The following is a 16,657-nucleotide window of genomic DNA, read 5'->3' as shown; positions in this document are numbered from 1 at the left end:
CAGGGATCCAGAGAGACAAGCTAGGAGTCTGGAAGGTGGAGGGACAAAGAGCCTTCCCCACCTTAGCCCCTCACTGAGCCATCGAATGGGCTTGGTTGTGCCTCGGTTTCCCCTTCTGTAAACAGAGCCCCTATAGCTGAGGTGAGGATGAGACCAGAAGAGGAAAGTGGCTGCTCTGTTCTGGTGGAGTGGAGGAGGAAGGGCAGCAGGCATTTGGGGGGGATGTCTGGGGAGTGCCGGGCTCACAGGGGAAGCAGGTGGCCCAGGGGCTGACAGAGGCTGGAAGCAGCTGCACCAGCCAGAGGGGTGTTGTAATCCTGCCAGGGTCATGTCTGGGCATCCCTTTCACAACCATCCCTCCACCCCCCCATCCCCAGGCTGACACGTGGTTGAGTGGGCACAAAACCAGCCAACCTAGAGTCTGGGGCCAGGGGCCACCCTCCACCCAGCTGCCAGGGGTCACTAGAGGTCAAAGGAAGCCAAGAGGAGGAGGGAGGCATTGGACTCCAGCTCTGGGGGACAGACTTGGTGGGAGGGCGGACAGAGGGGACCTTGGCGCCAGGAGGGGCCTGAGAGAGTGCGTAGGAGCAGATGGAGTGTTTACAGGCAGTCTGGAGAGCTGGAGAGTGGGATTCCTGAGGAAGGGGGCCCGTGAAATGAATGGACGGCATGCACTGGGAGCCTTATGGCTGCGGTTTGCTGTTTGGACAGGCTGAAAAGATCCTTCCACCAAACAGATACTGCGGGCTATGAAATTAAGACCCCAGGGCACATCGAGGGAGATCTGGGGTGCTCCCAGATTCAGGGAAATGGGGCTTGAAGGGCTAGCCCAAAAGTGAAATTGGAGGTGGCACGGGGGGTCAGACTGGGGGGTTAACTGGACAACCCCAGAGATGTGGAGTAAGGCTTGTTGAGCCGAAACAGCTTGCTGAGGAAGGGGACGGGGCTGGAAAAGGTGACCAGGGGACCAGTGGATGTAGTGTGAATTGAATTCCTGAGTTCCTGAGACTTGCGGACAGACCCCCTGCTGAGGCTGGGAGAAGGGTGATGAGCCAGAGACACCCCCTCGGGGAGAGCAAAGGCTGGCTGTCCCCTGACAGGGAAGAAAATGCAGCAAGCTGAGATCTCCCTCCAGTCAGGGAGATTCGGAGGTGTGTACTGAGCAAAGAGGCTTCGGGCCTGAGGGACATGCCTGAGCCCCCACCCAATCTCCACCCCCAGCAGCCAGACGCAGAAGAGGAAAAGGTGGATGGACACCGGGAGGCAGGTGCTGGATGGGGGAGAGGGAGAGGCTTAGACGCAGGGAGATTAACCTGCTCCAACCCCTTCCTCAGCCTGATAAAGACCCTGGCCAGGCCAGCACCTCTCACCGGCTCCTGGGGCTGGGCTGTCCCGCAACGGATCCAGATTGGTGCGCGGTGCCGGGCACGGATGCTTCACCAAGAGCACAAGAAAGCGGGTAGAGGGTCCTCTGGGTGAGGGGGCTTCGGAGGGGGGAACACGGGCATCACTGACCACCTCTGTCCCACCTCTGCCTGCACAGTGCTGCTCCAGACCCGCCACGGGGCTCATCCGGTCGCTCCCGCTCCTGGGGGCGGCTCTGTTGACAGTTCTGGAAGGTGGAAGTGGGATGAAGAATCTGGGAGCTTGCGACGTAGAAGTTTGAAGCTGGCCTAGGGTCCAGGCTCAGAGGGCCCTTGAGAGCTCTGGGGCCCCTTCTGCACCCTGGTTCCACTATCATCCACCGATCACCCCCACCCCACCCCTCTGAAGGGTAGTCCAACGGGTGGCAGATCTGCCAAGGGAAGCCCTAGTGACTCACCCTTCCTGAATTAGCTTTTGTGCTTGTACAGACTGGAAAGGGGCAGGGGCGGGAGGAGGCAGTGCTGAGAGAAAGGCGGGCCCCAGCCGCTTCGGCCCCATCTAGCCCATCAGGTACCCTCTCCACGACCTCCACTGCTTCTGATTCTAACACCATGACCTCCAAGAACCACATCCCAGGGTTCCCGTTCCCACCCCTGGAATCTCATCCTAAGGGCTCCCAATACTGACATTTTTGCACCCTTGCCTGTCTTTGGGGCAGGCCCAGGCCCCACCCAGGCTAGCAGCCTGGCTCAGATGGAGAAGCTGGGTGAAGCTCTGGCGAGCAAGGCCAAGCACGCCATCGACCGCCTGCAGCACGCCATTTCTGACGAGGCCAAGTGAGGAACTTTCCCAGGGCATGGGAGGCTGGGGTGTACTGATTAACAGATGGGGAAACTGAGGCCCAGAGAGGCTGACAATGTTCTGCGGTCCCAGCTGGATCTCAGGGTGCTCAGACTGGAGGGGCTGGTCCTGACTCCCAGGTAGCCACACTGTAGAGCTGGTCCTGCCTGGTGGTAAAAGCCCCAAGTTTGGAAGTCAGGCCAACCTGGGCCCGCAGGCTTATGAAGAACAGATGCTGCTTGTGTGATCTTAGGAACAGATCTTCATGAGCCTCAGTTTCCTCATCTATAAAATGGGGATCGGAGGGGAAAGAGACTAGAGGATTTTCGTAGTGCCTGGCACATTATAAATGCTTGATTCATTATTTACCTAATTGACTACTTTTGGTGAGTTAGTGAATCATCCCTTCATGAACAAATATTTATTGAGCATCTGTTAAGTGTCAGCAACTCTTCCAATGTAGGGGAATAATAGTGATGAGCAATATTGAGTCCCAGCCCACAGGCAGCTGACAATCTGAGCAGGAGGGAAGGGGGAATGGGCCATAACACAGTGAATTTCTGGGAGATTAACCCAGATGGAGTTCAGCACTGAGAAGATCATAAACAAGGGAGGGGCCTCTATAGACTTGGTTACTGGGTCTTCTCTGAAGAGGTCACACTTTAAATTGAGCTCTGAATAATTAGGAAAATCCAGCCAGGCCTAGAAACTTGGGAAGAATGTTCCCTGTGGAGGGTGAGTGCAAAGGCCCTGAGGCAGGAAGATCTATACATAATCAAGAAGAGGGTGGCATTTTAGGCAAGGGGGCAGCCTGGACAAAGGCAAGAGGGCTGGAGGCACCCTTGAATAAGGAGGGCACAGCCAGGGCAAGAGCAGGCTTGGTAGCAAGAGACGGCAGGCCTTGAAAGCAAGCCCAGGGTGGAGTGTTCCGACGTCAAGGTGTTCTAGTCCATCCAGGAACCTGAGGCAGGGAAGTTGGGCCACCCAGCCCAGGGCTCCTCCTGATCCCACAGACAGCAGGGAGGCCTGATGTTTTCTTGGAGGAAGGGGAAGATCACGGAGTCAGGTAGGGGCCAGGACTTGGGCAGTCTGTAGGGAGGCACAAAACACAGTGACCCCTCTCATCTCTTCCTACAGGAAATCGGTGTCAAAAATATACCACAAAATCAAGAAGCATTTAAAAATTCCTGTCTCCTAAACACCACGAGGGCCACCCCTCTCCTCTGCAGCTGGGCCCTAAGAGGGGGCTCTGAAATTTTCCACACCCCAGGTCCCTTGGTGGGGAACTTCCTCCGTGATGCCCCATATTTGCCTCCACCACTACCACCAATAAATATCCTATAGAAAGAACTCTGGGTGCTTATTTGCTGTGGGGTGGGGGCTGGGGGACAGGCTGGGGTGCTCCTCTGGGAGACAGGCAAGGCCTCACATATATTCAGCATTCTCTACTTGCCCTGTGCTGAAGACTTTGAACTTCATAATCTCAAAAGAATCCTGACAAGAACCTTGCGGGTGGGGCCCTTATAGTAATCCCATATTAATTAATCTCTGGTATTCAGGCTCAGAGTAATGAAGTTACTTGGGCAAGGACACACAGCCAGGAAGTAGAGCCCTGGATTGGACCCTCAGCCCAGAATTCTTACTCTATTGTACTTAGCCCTAGTAGGGCTGCCCAAAATAAGGGACTGGGGATTCATCGCCATGCACATAGTAGGTGTTTATTACACTTTCAGTGGATAATGAAGGGGATATGGAAGAGGACAAGGGTAGAGCCCCCAAAGAGACTGACACAATCCCTACCCTTCAAGTCTCAGCTTTGATGTCCTCTCCTCCAGGAAGCCCTCCTTGACCCCCAGGCTGGGTCAGAGCCTCCATCCCAGCTCTGCCCACCTCAGCTCATCATTGTCTGGTGACAGCTCTGTCTCCCCCACTGGACTGTGAGCCCAGGAGGACAGGGACAGGGCTGTTGTCACCACTGTGTCCCCAAGTGTAGCCCAGCACAGCACTGGGTGTGGTGTGAGGATTCGGTAATACTTATGTGAGATAATTATGCTACATCTGAAAAAAAAAACACTAAATTACATTTTCATAAAACCCCTCTGAGATAAATGCTGTAAGTGTACCTATTTTACAGAGGAAGAAACTGAGGCACAGAAGACTAATGTCGCTTATACAATGTCATGCAGCCAAATGTGAGTAGAGCTGGGGGGCTGGGGAGGTGTCCTGTGTCACCCTGATGAACATGCCCACTGTACTATACACACATGCCTGGTTCCGGGCCTTGTCCTTTACCAAATGCAGCATATTAAAATATACCCACATCCCTCATCAGATATAATTCACATAAGCACTCACACTTCGGTTGGCTAGTTGGTGAAAGAGTATGTTCCGTGCAGATTTAATCAAACCATTGCTAATCTTTACTTGATCCTTTTTCCTAGCATTTTGGAGCCAGTCAATTTATTTTTCAAGCATTTTCTTGGGGAGGAAAGCTCTCAGGCTGGAGAACTCAAACGATACCCAGGGACAGAGAAGAACCAGCAGTCTGTGGAGTAAGTTTACATTCTGTAAAGAGGCTCAGATTCAGGAGCAAGTTGATGGACACAACCAACTGACACCCATCCACTCCCAGTCACCGGGAAGAAAGCACAAGTGTGAAGATGCCTGGTGTTGGTGAGAAGGTGGGACCTGGGTCACTGTTATGGAGAGAAACTGGAAATCGGTGTCAAAAATATACCACAAAATCAAGAAGCATTTAAAAATTCCTGTCTCCTAAACACCACGAGGGCCACCCCTCTCCTCTGCAGCTGGGCCCTAAGAGGGGGCTCTGAAATTTTCCACACCCCAGGTCCCTTGATGGTAAAGCCGGCACAGTACAGGAGCCAGAGAAACACATGGGGAGATGGATGAGGATGTTCAGTAAGGTGTTTTGTGGGATGGGAGCTGCAAGAGACCCAGAGGTCCATCATGAGGGGAGTGAAAAAATAAAGGTTGGGAGTCCATGCAGCTGCAGAAGGAACGAGATACTTCTTCACATAACAACTTGGAGAGATCTGACAATGTAGGTGGGAGTGAAAAAGAAACAGAAGATCCACAGCATGGTATCAACGGATGTCAAATTAGAACACACATATGGAAGAACCTTGCGTATTTGAGTTATTTCCTGTCTGAGGACATGCCCCAAGCACATCTGAAGGATGCTTAAGGAGGAGAGAGGAACAGGAGTGAGGATGGAAAGCAAAGGTGGGAAATAAATAAATACAACTCTCCGTACCAGTGTCCCTGCAAAAATCCACCCCCTGGGCTCCTATACTTTCTTCCCACTCAGCAGTCAGAGCAATCCTGTTCACACCCCTCTGATCGCACCTCCTCTGTTCAGAATTCTCTCTCCACCCTCCAAACACAGAGATTGCATCAGAGTCTACAGGCTTTACACTTTCTGGGGTCTCTTCCTCTCTCCCTCTCCCCACCACTCACCTGCAGCTCCTCACAGCTTGGGTAAGCTCCCACCTCAGGGCCTTTGCACCTGCTGTTCCTCCAGCATTCCTCAGCTGGAATGCTCCTCCTCCAGATGTCCAGATATCTGCCTGGCCCCCTCCTCACCTCCTCAAGATCTCTGTTCAAAAATCTCCCTGCCCTGTGCTCACCCCATATTAAATTCCTATCCCTCTCCTTTTCTTTATCTGTCTTTCTTGTCAGCTTTTATTACCCTCGGATAAATCATGTATCTATTCACTTACTTGTTTACTTTCTGTGTCTCCCACCATTAGGATATCAAGATCACAGAGGCTGTCTTGTTCCCCTCAGGGCCCCCGAGTGCCTGGCGCACAGTGAGAACGCAATCAATATTTCTTGAATAAATGAATGCACGTTTACATTCCATGGGCCAGCTGGCATGAAGGTGCTTGATTACCATTTATTACCCATTCATGAATTCTAATTTTGCAATTTTCCTTCTGCACTTTATGTTTTAGAGCCAGTACATTTGTTGTTAGGTGTACAGACATACCTGCAGAACTCAGAGCAAATAGTTCTGCTCACATCAAGAGAAAGACACCCAGCAAGTGCCAGACACATACATATAAGTGTTCACACTCAGGGAGTGAAGGTAACGAATTCAGGCAGAGCCACCCACGGCCCACACACCACACAGTGGGCAGGGCAGAGGTGGGGGAATCCAGCAGGCCCCTGGGTCAACCTAAGGGGTCGTGAGGGCTTCCCAGAGGAGGGGACATTGCACCTGCAACCTGAAAGACAATTCAGGACTCAGAGAACTGGACAAGAGTGTGATAAGCAATACAATTGTTTTTCCCCTCGAGTGCCGATCAGCAAACACTGGAGTGAGAAACCAAATACAAAAAGGAGGGAGTGGAGTCCCTCAGAAAAGAGTCTAGCATCCCCCAAAAAGTTAAACAGAGCAACCACAGTACCGAGCAATTCCATTCCCAGGTAGCTACCCAAGAATTGCAAACAGGTTCACCCCAAAACTTGCATAGGTGGAGCAATTTTGTTCATAATAGCCAAGAAGTGGAGACAGTCCAGATGCCCATCAATTAATGGATTAATGCATAAATAAATCCATTTAATATATGTATATCCAGTGTATGTACTTGACCTTTGAATAACACAAGGATTAAGGGTGCCAACCCCCCACCACCGTGCACACAAAGATCTGTGTATAACTTTTGATTTTTTGACTGATAGAACCCAGGCAGGAGTACCAACCACCTTTTTGAATAAGCTCACTCACCATCTCGGAAAGACCTAGCTTTTCATCTTCCCTAGGCTGCAAGCATTCTCCAGAGGACACGTCAGCAAGTCACAAAGCCCACCTTTTCCCCAATGCCTCCCGTCAAAGAGCCCACCAAAAAACCTGACCATTAAAAAGTCTCTTAGCCTGTAAGACACACCTTCTTTGTTCTGCTCGCCAGGACAGAGGGGTCCCTCTCAGGTTTAGCAATAAACCTGCTTGGACTGCTGAGTTCTCATCCCCTCTTTTCCTTTCACTGACAACCTAGTTACTAATAGCCTGCTGTTCACCGAAGCCTGACAGCTAACATAAGGTCTGTGAATAACACGTATTTTGTGCGTTATATGCATGAGATACTGTATTATTACAGTATAGTAACCCAGAGAAAAATGTTCTTTCAGATTGTCACAGATCTCCAAAAATTTTTCCAATGTATTTATTGAAAAAAGCGTATAAGTGAACCTGTGAAGTTCATACCTGTGTGGTTCAAGGGTCAACTCCGTATGTGTATCCAGACAGTGGAATATTATTCCAACATAACAAGAAACACAGCACTGATCCATACTACCACGTGGATGAACCATGAAAACATTATGCAGAGTGAAAGAAGCCAGTTACAGAAAGGCCACATGTTGCGTGATTCCATTTACGTGCAATGTCCCGAATAGGGAAATCTATAGCGACAGAAAATAAACGAGTGGTTGCCCCACTGGGGAAAGAAGGCAATGATTACGGGGCTTCCCTTTGGGGTGAGGAAAATGTCCTGGAATTAGATGGTGGTGACAGTTATACCACTTGCAAATGCACTAAAAAAACCATTGAACCGTACACATTAAACGGGTGAATTTTATGTTTTGTGAATATCTCAATTTTTAAAAAGGAATGAAAGGCGGTCTCCCAGCAGAAGGAGAAAGATAGGAAGGAGAGAGGCATGGCGGCCGGGGTGATGAGTGGTTAGGGAGGCTAGAAGGGAGGCGGGTTAGGGACTCACAGGTGAGGGGATGGGGTCCAGAGGAGGCAGGAACCCTGGGGTTGAGGGACAGAGAGAGATTTGGTGGTCTGGAGGTCAGGACTAGTGATCATTCGGACACAGAGCTGCAGGCTGAGAGATGCTCTCTGACCCCAGACACACACACTGGGGACTAGGGGCCCCCCACTACTGATTTTCCCCCATTCCTGCCCCTGCTCTCTCCTCCTGCTCCATCCCCACCTCCACAGTTGTTTTTGAGCTGCCTCTGGAGTCCACCCTGAATGACCTTCAGCCTGTTCCTGTCCCCAAGATGGACAAACATTGCAAGCAGGACACAGCAAACAGTGCACGCTGACCTTGGAGCTGGGGCAGGGGCCAGAGACACCCAGCCCCCTGCCCACACTGCCCAGGCCCTGCGCCAGCCTCGCTCTTGCCCTCTAGGATTTACAGCAGGCGAGGTCCTGGCTTGGCCAGGTAGTGTGAGAGGGGCCATGTTCTGATTCACCACTTGCTGGCTGAGGAGCCTCCGGTAAGTGGTCTCACCCCACCCCCACAGACTCAGTTTCCTCATCTGCAAAATGGGGATGGTAAAGATGCCCACCTGGCAGGACTGTTGTGAGTTAGTTGAATGAGCCCAGCTGGGGCGCCTGGTGCATAGAGTGTACTCAGGAAATTCAAGCTTAACAAACAGCAGCTGACATCAGCTCAACACCTTTGAGGTGGATCCGGCGCTGCTCGCAGCACTTTATGTAATGACCTCCTTTACTCCCCGCGGTAGGGAGTCTGTGACCCCCAATCGTGGATGAAGAAACAGGCCTAGAGAGATTAAGCAACCCGCACCAGGTCCCCCCGCTGCTAAGACGGGAACCAGGCTCTGAGCGCAGCCCACTGTGCCGCTTCTCATGGCCCAATGCATGGTGAGCGTTCTCCTTTTCCTTTCTCTTTTTTATTATGGTAAAATACGTATCACGAAGTTTACCGTTTCAGCCACGTGTAGGCGTCCAGTTCGGTGGCATTCAGGGCTTTCACAGCGTTGTGCAACCGTCACCACCGTCCATTTCTGGAACTTTTTCGTCACCCCAAACAGAAACCCTAAGAGGTTTTATTTTGCTGATTAGTGTTAGTGAGGAGCTCCAGGGAACATTTTTTGAGCACCTACCTTGTACCAGAGCCCAGGCTGGGCCCGCTGGAACGGCCAGCCTTCTGCTGGAAGCCTCTGGCTCAGGACAGTCCTGGGCTGCGCAGTCCTCCAGGGTAGGGCCCAGGTGGGCTTGTCGGAGTTCCCATGTAAAAATACAGGAGGCCCAGTTAGATTTGAATTTCAGATAAACAATAAATAATTTTTAGTATAAATCCCAAATATTTCATGGGCCATACTTATACTAAGAAAAAACATTATTTATCTGAAATTAAAATTCAAACAGATGGGCAACCTGTATTGTATCTGGCAACTGGCACTATGGAATCCGGCCCATGGTCCCCTGGCCAGACCGTGTGCCCTGGCCCATGTCTTTTCGTCCGCCGGGAGAAAAAGCCTCATTTTCTTTCTGTCTGGTTCTGGGCCTGAGCCTGATGTGAACAGTCTCCTACTCCCTCAAAGGGCTTCCCCAGGCTTCACACACACTTTGGGAGGCAAGGGCTTATTTCCACCCCCATCCTACAGATGAGAACGTTGAGGCCCAGAAAGGGGAATGTATTTGCTCAGGTCACGCGGCTAGTGTATGTCTGGCCCCATAACCAGTGGTCAAGGGATCTTAGTGGAGAAAGAAATAATCATGAACAGCTACGATCTGTGAGCATCTATCTTACCAGGCTCCTTGTTAAGACCTTTCCGTGTGTCATTTCATTCAATTATGTCCTGCCTAAAGTATGGGTTGTGGGCCCATTTTAGAGAGAAGGAAAATGAGGCCAGAAAGAGGGGCTGTCACATTAGGTGGAGCCAGGATTTGAATGCTGTTCAGTTCAGGAGGTCTTCTGTCTTCCCTTGTGAGGCCAGAGTGATGAGAGGGTAGAAAGGAGGGAGGCCAGCAGGTAAGGTCATGGCCTTTGATTGTCACTGTCACCTGGGCCCCTCTCTCTGAAGTTTCTGCCAAGGGGCGTGGGGAGGCGCCAGGGGAGGGTTTTGCTCAGGATAGCCTCCCTACCCCCTGCCTGGGGAGCTGAGCACAGAGGGACAGAGGGACAGAGCCCCCAGAAATGTTGCTGCTTGGACGCAGGCCCCAGGCCCTACCCTCCCGCTGCCTCTGCGTTCTGGTCCTGGCCTGTGTTGTGGGTGAGGAGGACGGACGGGTGGATGTGGCGACTCTGCAGAGGCGTGGGGTGTGTGTGAGCTGTGTGCACGCTGGTTTGTACACATGCCAGGACGGAGCTTGTGGGCTTTGCGGTGTGCAGATATGTGTGCATACCTGGAAGTATGTGTCGCTGTGGCTGTGTGTCAGGTATGCACATGGAGCTGGTACACATGACACTGGTAATAGATGTGCATTTGTGTGTCTACGAACATGTGTATGTTTGTGTGTGTGTCTTTATAGGGTATTTTTGCAGAAGATTGGAGTGTGTGAGGGTGTCTGTGTGTACTGGTATGTGAATGTGTCTGAGTGCACATGCATCTAAAATTTTCATACTCAGAGCCTACAATGTGCAAGGCACCATTCCAAGTGCCTTGTACATGTTAACTCTGAATTCTTGAGATAATCCTATGAAGTAGGTCCTATCATCCCATTCTACAGAAGGGGAAACTGAGTTTTGAAGAGGTTAAGTCATTGGCTGGAGGCACACCAGACACATGCGTGCCCCTGTCTGTGCACATGTATGTGTACCGTGTGGTGGCTGGATCAGTCGGGGAGGCTTGCCCAGGTGTGTGGGCACTGGACAGAGGTGTACGCTAGGAAACAAAGTGCAGTCCCCTGCGGAATCCCAGCCTGTCAGGGGGAATTGATGGTGATGTCATGGTCTTGCCAACCTCCAGCCCTGGGGGCAGAAAGTCCTATTGTCTCCCTCCCTCTGTGTGGGGGTCGCAGGAGAGCTCGGGGGGTGGCAAGAGCAGGTAGTAAAGGGGCATCAGGAGGCTGATGGGGGCCAGAGAGGTCTGTTTACAGATGAAGGGAGAAACACATGGGCACAAGAGGGGGAAGGGGCCTGAGGCACAGGGAGGAGATGGCTGGCTGATGGCTGCAGGGGACAAGCGGTCAGAAGGATGGACTTATAAGGTAAAGGCTGGAAGTGAGAGGACAGCAAGGGGCTGCCCTTGAGCCACCAGGAATGACAGTGATGGTGAGCATGGAGGGAGAGGGAAGCGGAGGGGTTCTGGGGTCCCAGCCCACCCAAGTTGCCCTCTGGTCCTACCTAGCATGCCAGCAAGAAGCGCCTGCAGGATCCCCCAGCCCCTCGCCAGGGCTGGCGAGTAGTTCCTGGAGCCTGGTGCAGGGCAAGGTGGAGGAGCTGGTGACCAGGACCAGAGAGAGGTGGCGGTGGTTCTGGTTAGTGTGCCAGGAGGGGCAGGGCCTGGACTCTGGGTCTGAGGGAGGAGGAGGTGGACAGGGTAGAAGCCTTGGGGGTAGCTGGGGTCTCAACTATGGCTCCCTCTCTCCTGCAGGGGACCTGGGTCCTTTCAGGGCTTTGTGCAGACCTACTATGACGACCACTTGCGGGACCTGAGTCTCCGCACCCAGGCCTGGCTGCAAAGCTCGAAGGACAGCCTCCTGAACAGGGCGCACAGCCTGTGCCCCCAGCTTCTCTGCGGGGACGGTGACCAGGATTAAAGTGTTCACAGCCTCCACAATAAAGAAATTCTTCTCGTCTCCCTGGCCCAAACCCTTCCCGGTGCAGCCAGAGATAACCCACAGTTAATGAGTAGAGGAAGTGACACGGGGCAGGGGAGGCATGGTAGGGGGGCTTGCGGGGAGGAGTCGGGGGCATGAACATCCCCAGTCCTGAGAACTGCCCCTGCAGGCTTGTAGCGGGGGCAGATTTCAGGCTCCTCAGTTCAGGAGGGAGGGTGCCAGCTAGAGAGCAGCGGGTTTGCGGGTCCCCACAGTGAGCCCTCATTTAGAACTCTGCCTTCACTTCCCACACAACAGAGACCCCAGGCCTCCTTCCTGGTGGGTGCCCAGACCTCCCAACCGCTTCACAGCCCCCCAGGCAGCCTGCCTCTCTCAGGGATGCCTGTTCAGAGTGGGGGCTCCCTGGGCTTGACCTCGGGGGATGTCACTGCCCTCTGTGCCCTACCCCACCCCCTCGGTGGTTCTGTTGGCCAGGACTTTGGCCTAGGCCCGGAGGTGGGGGTGGTGGCTGGGCAGGGGAGGTGGATCTCAAGCACTATAAAGCCTTTCTTTGCCCTTCGGAGCTGGTGAGGACGGCCCGCCAGAGTCTGGTAAGAGAGGGTACCGAAACGAGGGGTGGCCAGCAGGGAGGGGGCAAAGATCGTTTAATCAGAGACCGCAAGAGTCACGACGTTAGGTTCCAGCGTTGGAGTCAGCGAATGTAGATTCATACAATGAGTGCCGGTGCCCCTCCTGGGTCGGATCTTAACGCCCTCACCCTGCTGTTTCCTCATCTCCCGAATGTGGATGATCCTGGGGTGCACTGAGCACTGCAGTCACCCTGGGGCAACTCCCCTCGCAGCCTGGGGTGAGAACGGATAGACAAGTGAGCCTCTGTGGCTGGAAGGGGTCCCTGTGCGCTGGAAGCCCCCTCGTCTACCTGGTGGTTAACAGGCTCTGTGGCACCAGTTCCTGCACCATCTGGGTCGTGTAGCATGAATGTCACCTTCTGCTGGGGCTGTCCCATCCTTCCCCCTGAGAGCTCTTATCGTGTGTGACCCGTTCTATATTTCACTCATTTAATATGCATTAATTGATCTTTCAACGCGGCTTCTTAAGGGCGGGGCCCTTGCTGCGTTCATGGCTGGATGGGGAACTATGCTCGGCAAGTAGCAGGTGCTCAAGAAATGCTTCTTGGGTGAACGAGCAGACGTTAGAATGAAGATGTTAAAATCAGGAGCCGAATCACAGCATATGAGACAATGAGGCCCAACTAACCCACTAGGAACTTGCCTTGGGCAGGGAGGCTGGGGGGAAGGGGGACCCTAGGCAGAGACGCCTCCAGAGGCCCTGCCCCACACCCTCCTCAGTGTTCCAGGTCCTCTGAAGCCATGGGCACCAGACACCTCTTGGCTCTGTTTCTTGTCCTGCTGGTGTTAGGATCTGGTGAGTGTGGCTGGCAGGGGAGGAGGGTCAGTGAGGAGGAGAATGAACCTCATGGCCTTCCCAACCCCGTTCTTGCCCAGCCCTGCCCCTGCCCTGCCTCCTCCCGCTGCTGCGAACCCCTTAGCTCTCCTAATGCACTCCCCCCTTGCAGAGGTCCAGGGGGCCCACGTGCCCGAGGAGGATGAGGCTGCCAGCCCTGCCCTGCTCGCCCAGATGCAGGAATCACTCTACGGTTACTGGGATACCGCCAGGGCAGCTGCCCAGGGCCTGTATGAGAAGACATACCTGACCACTGTGGATGAAAAAATCAGGTATCACCACCCCCCTGCTTAGGAACCGGGAGTCCCAGCCCCCAGCCCCTTCTCCTTCAGACTCAGGAGCCCAAGTTCAAGCCTATGCTCTCTCAAGGCTCAGGAGTCTCAGCCCCTGGCCCCCAGCTCTGTGGGAACCTGCGATGTTGAGACCCCAGCCCTGCCCTCCCTAGGGATCCAGGACTTCGGGTTCCCACCACCTTTTCCCAAAGGACGCATGATTCTGGCCCTCCAGCACCTCCCCGCTCAGACCTGCTGTCCTTTCTTCTCAGGGACATGTACAGCAAAGGCACAGCAGCTGTGACCATCTACGCAGGGATTCTTACTGACCAGTTATTCTCTATGCTGAAGGGGGACGAGTAACAGCTGGGCCCTCAACCGTGGGGGAGGGAGACTCCAGACCCAGCCACCCCTTGGCTGCCGACCTACCCCCCACTTCCTAGCAGCTCTCATAGCCTGCTCCCAACTCTAGCCTGACTTTTTACCAATAAAAAAGAGCCATGTTTATTTTCTTCAATGTGGTTGCTTTTCTGAGACCTCAGGGGCTAAGACGGAGGGGCTGATGCAGTCCACCCAACATTTATTGAGCACCTGTTGTAGGTATGAAGCCCTAACTCAGTCAGAATAAAGAGGTGAATAAGAACAATGAATAATCATACCAAAATTAGAGACTGTTCTTCACCAAGGTCCAGATTTTTCATCTGTAAGATGACAGACCGTGGACACGAAAAACCCGCAGTGGCCTCTGGCAGTGTCCAGGCCCCGGGGCTGCCGCTTTAAATGTGCCACTGCAGTGCGCTGTCCAATGGTCCTCTGACAGAAGGGAGTCTGGTGCCCACGAGTCATTACTGAGCATAGGAAGTCAGTGCCCAGGTTGGCTGGGACCCAAGAGGCCTATAAAAGCTGTGCCCTGTGATGATTCCTATACATTCATCCCACATGTATTTATTGAGATGGTTCTGGACTCAGAGGACACTGCACGGAAGAGACAGAGACAGTCCTGCCTTCCTGTGACCCCTCAAAAAGCTACTGATCGGGTCTGGGCCTGGGTCCATAAGGTTTTAGTGATTACAGCTTTGTGGTAGGTCTCGTTACCTGTTCACTCCTTCTTAGCAACGCTAATTACATTTCCTGAGCTCCTAACTCAGGGGCAGCAGCCCTGCTCCAAGCTGAGGCCACAAGTAGAGAAGCTCTGGGGTTGGGGGAGGCAGAGGATGAGCAAGACAACCAATAGAGAAGGTTAACTTCAGAGAACAATCCAGGCAATGGAAAAAACAAGTGAAATCAAAGCCTGGATGCCTCCACCACAGATAGGCAGTGGGTCAGGAGCAGAGGGCCCTCTAGAGGACCTGGCTGGGCAGATCACAAGGGATGCGTCACAGCACAGTGTGGTTAGGGCTGCTGTTGCTGAAAAGTGCAGGGAGGGGAGGAGGCACTCACTTGGCACCCAGGCCCATGTAGGGTGGTTAGGTGTTGGAGGAGTGTATCTGGGAAGTGGGGAATTGCAGTAAAAAGCACAGGGTGTGCAAATAACGGTAGAGGTTGTGTGGGCTGAGAGAGGAGAGTGCTGGGGCCCATGCGCAGAGGGGCTGGGGCCCTGGACTCCTGGATTCTGAGAGAGTAGGGGGTCGTCCTGGACCCCCAAGTCCCAGGGGTGGGGCTGTTAGCCTCTGAGGATCCAGGGCCTGCATTTCTCCTAATCTGCTTGGCATTAATCTCAGGCCAGCCTTCCAGCACTCTTGGGGGGCAGTTTTCCCAGGTCCTGAGGCTGGGCAGCTGTGAGTTTAGTAGAAAACAGAGGCCTTGGGGAAGGGTTGTGGGAAATGCCCTCAAGTGCCCAGAGCCTGGGAAGAGCTGAAGCTGCCAAGCTCAGGGGGAGGTGGGGAGGGGGGACCCCAGAGGAACAATCCCGGCTCTGTCCACTTGTTTCCCACGGACTCAAGCCAAATCAAACCACTGCCCAGGCCAGGTCTGCTTCCAACCAATCCTGGTGCCCTTCCCAGATGCCTCCTTCCTTTCTCAGGCCCCCATGCCAGTCCCACTCCCTTCAGGACCCCCAGAACTCAGGAGTCTGGAACCTCAGATTTCTCTTCCTTCAGACTCAGAAGTCTGGACCCCCAACCCTTTCTCCTCAGGACCCAGAACTTAGGGTCCCCACCCCTCTTCTCCCTTAGAACCTGAAATCACAGCCTCTGGTTGGTGTTGGGCGTCCCCTAGTGGAGGACAGAGGAGTCTGGCCTGTGATTCACACACCAGTTAGTAGGAATGGAAGAATTTATTAGGTCCACACACGTCTGGGAGGTTTGCAGGGGCCTCTGCTAAGGCCACAGTCTAACTAAGAGCCTCTCATGCTCCAACAGATCAGGAATTTGCAGCATATGAGACGCGGAGGGCAGATGGGGGCATTTTGTATCTAAAGCTGAAAGCAGAGATGGAATTACACTGAAGCTAGGAAAGATTTTCAAAACCCTTCACTTGCCTGGGTTTTCTGCGGTCTTCTACTTAAATTCACACGTGTAATTTTTTTTTTGGTATCATTAATCTACAATTACATGAGGAACATTATGTTTACTAGGGTCACCCCTTCACCAAGTCCCCCCGACAACCCCCATTACAGTCACTGCACACGTGCAATTTTGTACTTTTAAAGAAGAGGCCCGCAAGTCTCAATCTGATTTTTGTCTGGGGACTTAATCAGTATGTTCATTTCATCCTTATATTTAAAGACTGGGCCTATGATTTCACAGAATCGGTAATACTGCTTTAATTATCTGTAAGAGAAGGGGTCTGGGCAAGTTTTCTAAGGTTCCTTCTTCCCCTCGTGTTGGTTCTCAGGGGTAAGTCTTTCGCCTTTTGCACTCAAGAGTTTCCCCCTTTCACTCAGCAAACATCCGCTGGGGTAGTGGCGGAGACAGAGCAGGGACCATGACACCACACCTATCCCTGATGGTGATGACAAAGTGCACAGGGATGGGGTGGGGGAGACCAGGGATCTAGGAGGACTAGAAAGTGGTGCCCCACACAGCCTGGGGACCAGAGAGGGTTTCCTGGAGAAGGGGATATCACTACTGGTTTGAGACCTAGGGGAATGTGGAAGTTGATGTAAAATTATGAATAAATAACTAGAATATCCCAATGCATAACCTGCTTTGCCTTTCAGATAACATGTAAAGTTCTTAATAGTGCATGATATTGATCCCTTATTGAACATTAG

General features: G+C 52.8%; 1 protein-coding gene and 1 long non-coding RNA gene across 7 annotated transcripts; both read left to right on the top strand.

Moving 5' to 3' along the window:
• Positions 1–521: 521 nt before the first annotated feature.
• LOC130680913 (uncharacterized) lies at positions 522–6,085 on the top strand. 3 transcript variants are annotated; one of them, XR_008993945.1, is made up of 5 exons: positions 522–1,267; positions 1,335–2,201; positions 4,340–4,397; positions 4,647–5,448; positions 5,976–6,085. It is a non-coding gene; the product is annotated as an uncharacterized LOC130680913 (long non-coding RNA). The 3 variants fall into 3 exon arrangements; XR_008993946.1 differs by lacking the exons at positions 4,340–4,397; positions 4,647–5,448; positions 5,976–6,085 and adding an exon at positions 3,343–3,555 and having other exon boundaries at positions 534–1,245; XR_008993944.1 differs by lacking the exons at positions 4,340–4,397; positions 4,647–5,448; positions 5,976–6,085 and adding an exon at positions 3,343–3,555 and having other exon boundaries at positions 534–1,267.
• Positions 6,086–8,310: 2,225 nt separating this feature from the next.
• Positions 8,311–13,960, top strand: APOC2 (apolipoprotein C2). 4 transcript variants are annotated; one of them, XM_036885863.2, is made up of 5 exons: positions 8,311–8,454; positions 8,704–8,842; positions 13,057–13,132; positions 13,284–13,443; positions 13,716–13,960. In XM_036885863.2, exons 2-5 carry the CDS (start codon positions 8,828–8,830, stop codon positions 13,804–13,806), a joined length of 342 nt encoding a protein of 113 aa, XP_036741758.1. In that variant the 5' UTR covers positions 8,311–8,454; positions 8,704–8,827; the 3' UTR covers positions 13,807–13,960. The 4 variants fall into 4 exon arrangements, with proteins under 4 accessions (XP_036741758.1, XP_036741760.1, XP_036741757.1 ...); XM_036885864.2 differs by lacking the exons at positions 8,311–8,454; positions 8,704–8,842 and adding an exon at positions 11,910–12,297; XM_036885865.2 differs by lacking the exons at positions 8,311–8,454; positions 13,057–13,132; positions 13,284–13,443; positions 13,716–13,960 and adding exons at positions 11,275–11,404; positions 11,521–11,725.
• The last annotated feature ends 2,697 nt before the right edge of the window (positions 13,961–16,657 follow it).

The sequence above is a fragment of the Manis pentadactyla genome, chromosome 15 (assembly GCF_030020395.1).
Source record: "Manis pentadactyla isolate mManPen7 chromosome 15, mManPen7.hap1, whole genome shotgun sequence".
NCBI classification, from domain to species: domain Eukaryota; kingdom Metazoa; phylum Chordata; class Mammalia; order Pholidota; family Manidae; genus Manis; species Manis pentadactyla.
This window is presented reverse-complemented; position numbering and strand designations above follow the sequence as displayed.

Coding starts and splice junctions, on each gene's coding strand:
- APOC2 (XM_036885862.2), top strand. CDS start 10,122: ATGTTGCTGCTTGGACGCAGGCCCCAGGCCCTACCCTCCCGCTGCCTC. Junction 10,198..11,274: donor GGTCCTGGCCTGTGTTGTGG/GTGAGGAGGACG, acceptor GGTCCTACCTAG/CATGCCAGCAAGAAGCGCCT. Junction 11,405..11,520: donor GAGAGGTGGCGGTGGTTCTG/GTTAGTGTGCCA, acceptor TCTCTCCTGCAG/GGGACCTGGGTCCTTTCAGG.